Source organism: Cornus florida, unplaced genomic scaffold (assembly GCF_030987335.1).
Source record: "Cornus florida cultivar Cherokee Brave unplaced genomic scaffold, ASM3098733v1 CherokeeBrave_3.0.0_Hap2_Chr04, whole genome shotgun sequence".
Classification (NCBI taxonomy): domain Eukaryota; kingdom Viridiplantae; phylum Streptophyta; class Magnoliopsida; order Cornales; family Cornaceae; genus Cornus; species Cornus florida.
In genome coordinates this window covers 101,556,563-101,562,562 of record NW_026775574.1, presented here as the reverse complement: position 1 = coordinate 101,562,562, position 6,000 = coordinate 101,556,563, and the positions used below count along the sequence as shown (strand labels likewise).

Sequence of the window (6,000 nt, the reverse complement as noted above, 5' to 3'; positions counted from 1 at the left end):
ATGTCACATGTTTTCTTTGTTGATCCATTTGATGGCCCTGAGTCACGTGATCAATAAATTTTTTTTGATTAAGCCTTGTGCCTAATGATATATTTTCTATGTCGTGAAGATTCAAATCCCACAAGAACAAATAAGTGTGCAAATTTCTTGTCAATAAAAAAAATAAAAATTAAATTAAATGATTTGACTTAGCTGCCCATTGAAAAACTGTTTACGATTGTATGCATGCAGGAAAAACAGTAATATTAAAATAAATAAATAAGTAAAATCTGCTGGCTAGTACATAATGAAGTGTCAAATTGGAAGAGAGAAACAAAACAAAAAGATATAGTCAGACCAGGAAACAATCACAAAATACGCTATATTTCACAAAGGGCATTCGCATAAAATTACATATACAACATTAACCACAACCTATTTTCAAGAATGAATACATTTTACAAATCACAATCAGCGGCAGACTTACAGTTCATGATTGTATATATATGATTCATCTTGTAAGAAAGAGCCCAGCTCCAACCAAACCCAACCATAATGTTAAAGCTACCCAGAATGCTTGGTTCTTCTCCAAATCAGTAGGTGGTCGCCACACCAAAAAGTCCCCTAGATAGTCTCGGCTTGACGGGAGCTGATTCGTCGTCGACCCACTTCGCCTTTCGTCTTTGTCCTTGTATTTATCAGTCCATGTTGCTGCATAGCTGAAACAGCAAAGTTACAGAATCCCATCAACTTAATTAAATTGCTGAAAGTGATAATAATCAGATACCATGAAAAAATGAGAAACACTGGGCCAATACAAGACCTAAACAACACAATTGACAACCAAAATGCATTGTCTAGGTTCAGAACAAGGAAGGAAATATTCAGAAATAACTTTAATGAAGAATGACATCGAGACAGTCTTCTAAATCAAGTTTTAGATGGTAAAAAATCTGAATTAGATGTCAGTTGAAATGACATAGCATTGCAATTATACCTTCTAGTTTTGTCATAACAAAAACCAATATCTGAAATTGTAGTGGTCACTGGAAGTCTTCACTGCACTGGGCATATATATCTCACACAATTATCCTGATCGGCTAGCTAAAGATCCTAATATCTCAAAACCTACCATATTTTAGGACCGTGGCCCCACACAAGTACCATGAAGCTACATCAAATGTTAATATCTATAAGAAATTGCCACATAGGAAGTAACCGACATCTCAGTAATAGTGATACAGCATGTTAATTTCCCAAGAGTGTTCTTATTTCATCATGTGGGATCACAGTTGGACATGAAGTATTGATGGGAGTTCCGGATGGAGGATCTAAAGAAAAAAAGATTAAAACAACAAGAAATATGAGTCATGAAAATTTATGGAGAAACATACTGCTGAACTGGGGGAAAAGAATGGGCCAACATTTGACAGGATGAGCAACAAAATGGCCAAACCAACGGAGTACAATTTTTTTGACCCATTGTAAAAGCTAAACAGTAGGTTATGTAGGCATCCACAGAGATGCAGATTTCGAGGAAGTCCTACATTGTAGTCCAACAACATAATTAAATGTGTAAGAAATGGAAATCAAAGAATATCAAAGAATTCCATTAAAAACACAAGCAAAACCGAAAGAAGGAAGATTGTGCATATCGCTAAAGGAACAACTGATAGATCCCGTGTACCGGTTAAATTAATGTGCTTCCTGTCAGCCTAGGTTTAATGTTTTCAAATAAAAAAAGAAAATTTAAATGAGAGGGCATTGATGACATAAAAATGAAGCTTCTGTCATTTGGTATGTGATATTGATTAGCTATGGCATCAAATATACTTTTACAGTAAGAGCTTAATAAGGTCCGGAGAAGCAAATTATTCTCCATAAAGGAACCTCAAAAGAACAAGGAAAAGCTATTTTCCTACATTTCAGGATTACATAGTAAATTTAGCTGCAGACACAGTAATAGCATGGGTTTTTTTTATTATTTTATTTTATTTTATTTATTTATCTCCCATATGCAATTATCCTAAACAACACTCACTTATAAAACCTTAGTTTGATTAGAAGTAGGTGTAGTTACTGCCAGCATACTAATCTAGCAAAACACATCCCTAGTAAATAAATTAAGGAAAAGGGAGAAAGAACTCCATTTAAGATACACTGCAACTTTGTTGATTGAGGTTGAGAATTCAAAACTTGGAAGTGAGTTCAAAGGAGTTGAAAATACTTGTTTTGAAAATTTTGAGAACACGTAGAACAAAATGGTATTGTATAATCCAGTCATGATACCCTGGTTTTAACATGGGGGCAGACAATAGTCAATTGCCAACATTTGGATGCACTTGGGTACAGGTGCCACATGTAGGTGCACAGTGCACCTGCCCCTGAACCCTATATGTCAGTCCATGTAACATAAATTTATGGAGTGCCTTCAACTTAAACCAAATCATTCTTCCTAACTAGTGCAGTCATTGATCTTAATGGCACAAGGCCATACCATCTTAGCTAGCTTTCTCACATCTTGTCCTTCCTTGGTGCACCTCTAGGTCCTATTGGGTGCAATGAACATCGGGGGTTATAGCTCTTCTACTGAAACATCAGATTCTAAAACACACTTCTAATAGCTCATAATTTTAAAAGTCTGGTTATAAGCAATTCTGTAGTCAACATAAAACTAACCCCTACTCTAGTTTTTTCCAACTAAAATTAGATTATTAACAAATAAGATACGCTATGCGACCTCTTCCTAGATACGCTGACCAGCTCATCTGAATCAATGCAAAAATAAGGACTCAAAGACAACTTTATGTAAACCCATTGTGACTGGTAAAGTTTTTTGTCTCTCCTCAATGTTTTTCTATGCCAAGTATAGCTCTTATTGTTCCCAATTAAATCATTCTTGATTTACATCTAAACCAATGAAGTGCTACGGAAGACCATACTTTTGCTGCTCCTGCTATTAGAGCCAATTGATGCTTATTAAATAGACCTTTATGCTTCAAAGCTGTGAGACATCCTATACATTCGCCAAAGCAGCAAATATCTATAGTTGATATTAATTACACAGGAAAATTAAATAAAAAAAACCCAAAAACTCACCTATCATAGCTAGAACCTATCAGTGGTATGGTTACCATCTCCTCCTGGGATATCTTGAGCTTAGGTGCTTGCAAGATGTAGCGAAGCTCTGAAGCTTGGCGTCGGATGCTGACACTGGGATGCTTCTGTTCTAATTGCTTGTATAAAGCAATGCAATCTGCATGGCGGTTATTGGCTTCATACGCCATAGCAAGCCATATCTGTATCTGAGAACCAGAACCATAGTAGTCACATCAGTCCATAATCAAAAGAGATCTCCAAAAGAGACCCAATTTTTCAATTATCGGACCAACCTCACCACCAAACAAAGTCGGCCTGGGAATGATTGTGAGGGCACCTTCCAGGAACTCAATGGCACGTCCATACATACCCTTCCCATAAGCCCTCTGACCCAAATCGAACATCAACTGAGCTGTCTTTCTCCGCTCCACTTGCTCCTTAGCCACCTGTACTCTCATACAACAAAAGTTCCTATTTTACTACTAGCAACATAAAAATAATGCTAAGTCATACAACAACTTTGTATCTGTGCCACTGAATCTTTTGAGAAAAAACAATGACATCCATGGTTCAGCCATAGTACACCATTACATTAACTTTGACCTCTAAAATGAGGAACACAACATCTACATAACTTCCCATGTAAATAAGTTACTAACAATGTTGTTTGATAATCTAATATTGAAACACATTAGCATAAAAGAAAAGAACAAAAAGAAAATGCAAAAATATTTCTCTTTCCCTGATCGGTTCCTTAGGCCTTGCTTGGAATGTAACTCAAAGAACAGTTTTTAGAGAATTTTCAGTTTTTCAGATTGAAAATCCGCTTGGTTTAGAAAACTAAAAAACAGTTTTGGTTACTCTTGGTTTTCAAGATAAATCACCTAAACTAAGTCAGATATCAGGCTGCTTAGCCAGTTCGAGTTCGAGCTCGAGCTCCAACATTTCTCATTGAACTTGAGCTTGAGCTTGAGCTTGAGCTTGAGCTTGCCTCAATTGACTCGCAATTCTGATCCTGATCGCAAGGTCAAACTAAAGATTGTTAAGGAGAAACTTAAAGTATAAATTTTAAACAATTCTTGATAAAATGAGCCATGTTCAAGAATCTTGCTGAGCTTGTTCATAAGCCTAAAGAGCCAAGCCATGGGTTGTTCAGGCTCAACTAGTTCGTCAAAAAAGACTCGAGCTTGATTAGCAACGAGCACGAGATGAGCTTTGATGAAGCCGAGTCCAAGCAATTCATGAACAACTTGGTTCATTTGGAACCCTAGTCACAGTTATACTAAGTTTTGTTTTTCTATTCTTTCTTCTCACTAATCCAAGTAACAAAAAACCAATTAAGCTTCAAATTGTTTCTTTCTAGCATTTTATCAGCAACCAAACGTAAAATAAGAAAGAAAGCCACTTGCAACGATTTATCAAGTATGTCAACACTAAATAAACAAATACTATCAAACCTTTTCGAGCTCTTTTCTCACTCTCATCCTCTTCTCCTCCTCTGTCTCTTCTTTGAACTCCCCTTCACCATCCTCCATTCGACTCTGCAACTCCTCGGCCTTCCTCTCCAACTCTTTCCTCTCTTCAATCTCCTTCACTCTCTTCCTCATTTCCTTCTCCCAATCAAACCCCTCCTCTTCCTCCTCCTCGTATCCATTCCCGTCGTCGTCGCTCGAACCTTCGGAATCCACCGCGTTAACCTTCGAATTCACCTTCCCTCGAACGCCAACTCTCTGATTCCGAGTCTCCTTATCCGATTCGAAGCTTTTCGTCGCCATAGAAGCGTGCGACGCGTTCGTGTTCGCGATGTGGAACAGGTTCAAGAGGACATCGGCGGGCACCGGGCGGAGCTTGCGGTCCGGTAATACGATCCGAGGCGCTATCACATCGACTAACAGAGCTGTGTTTCCGATCACCACGGCCATCGCGGCGGAGTTTAGAGAGAGAGAGAAAGAGAGGGGAGAGAGAGAGAGAACTGAGAGATATGGAGCTCCCAGCTGCGAAGGATCGGTGGAGATATTTTGTTCGGTGGAATTGAAAAGACTGAAATATCCATAATTTAGGATTTGTTGTGGTAATGAAAATTTGGGATTCGAGCGACGTGATGAGGGTAGAATTGTCTAATGGAATGTAAACGTGTCGCTGTGGGAACTGTTAACAGTCGAGTTTTCTTGCGGGCAAGGGGAGATTGTTGATTGTGGCAGTCAATCACGGCGCTGGAAAATCTCATCCTCACACGGTGTCGTATTATTGGCACTTCAATATGGTGGTGTGCATATTCTTGTGCTTTCCTCAAAAGTGTTTTTTAAGAACATAAAAATAAAATAAAAATAATTAAAAAATGTTGCAATTTTTTTACTTAAAAATTGTTTTTGTTTTATTGGTTAGTTTTAAAATGTCATTTAAAATTTATTATTATTTTCTAACTATTTATCATTACAATAATCATTGTTACAGTGTGCTAAAATGCGTAAAAATATCAAATTTTGGTTTTTATTTTTTGTCACCATTCACAAAAAGTTTTGGCACTATACAAAACCAAACCATTTTTTTTCAAAGTGTTTTTTCTACTGTCATTGCTACATTAATTGACAAAAACAAAAATATCAAAAATAAAACGCGTTAGGGTCGGTGTTTGTACGCGGTATTATTTTTGGTTTGTGTTTATACATGTATTATTTTGTGTGTTTTTGTTTTTATCGGCTACCATGTGGTGAACAGTAGATCAAACGTGTTTAATAAAAATTATTTTATTTTGCATAGTGCTAAAAAGTTTATTGAATAGCTGCCAAAAATAAAAACATCAATTTAATATTTTTATATGTTTCCTTACAACAACTTTTGGTAACAATAATTTTAAATAAATAAACAAACATTTTAAAACTAATCATTATATTTTTTAAACTTACAATTATTTTTTATCAA

At 36.5% G+C, this 6,000-nt stretch overlaps 1 protein-coding gene across 1 annotated transcript; it reads right to left on the bottom strand.

The window, feature by feature from the left end:
• Window positions 1-328: 328 nt before the first annotated feature.
• On the bottom strand, window positions 329-5,075 carry LOC132304273 (uncharacterized). The gene is made up of 4 exons (XM_059801874.1): window positions 4,536-5,075; window positions 3,372-3,524; window positions 3,079-3,284; window positions 329-698 (listed from the first exon to the last, which is right to left on the bottom strand). Exons 1-4 carry the CDS (start codon window positions 4,998-5,000, stop codon window positions 491-493), a joined length of 1,032 nt encoding a protein of 343 aa, XP_059657857.1. The 5' UTR covers window positions 5,001-5,075; the 3' UTR covers window positions 329-490.
• Between the last annotated feature and the right edge of the window lie 925 nt (window positions 5,076-6,000).

Excerpts from the sequence above, each read along its gene's own strand:
- LOC132304273 (XM_059801874.1), bottom strand. The coding sequence starts at position 5,000 with ATGGCCGTGGTGATCGGAAACACAGCTCTGTTAGTCGATGTGATAGCG. Across the intron at positions 3,525-4,535 it reads TGAGAAAAGAGCTCGAAAAG|GTGGCTAAGGAGCAAGTGGA; the intron begins GTTTGATAGTAT and ends ATGAGAGTACAG. Across the intron at positions 699-3,078 it reads ATAGGTTCTAGCTATGATAG|CTATGCAGCAACATGGACTG; the intron begins GTGAGTTTTTGG and ends TTGCTGTTTCAG.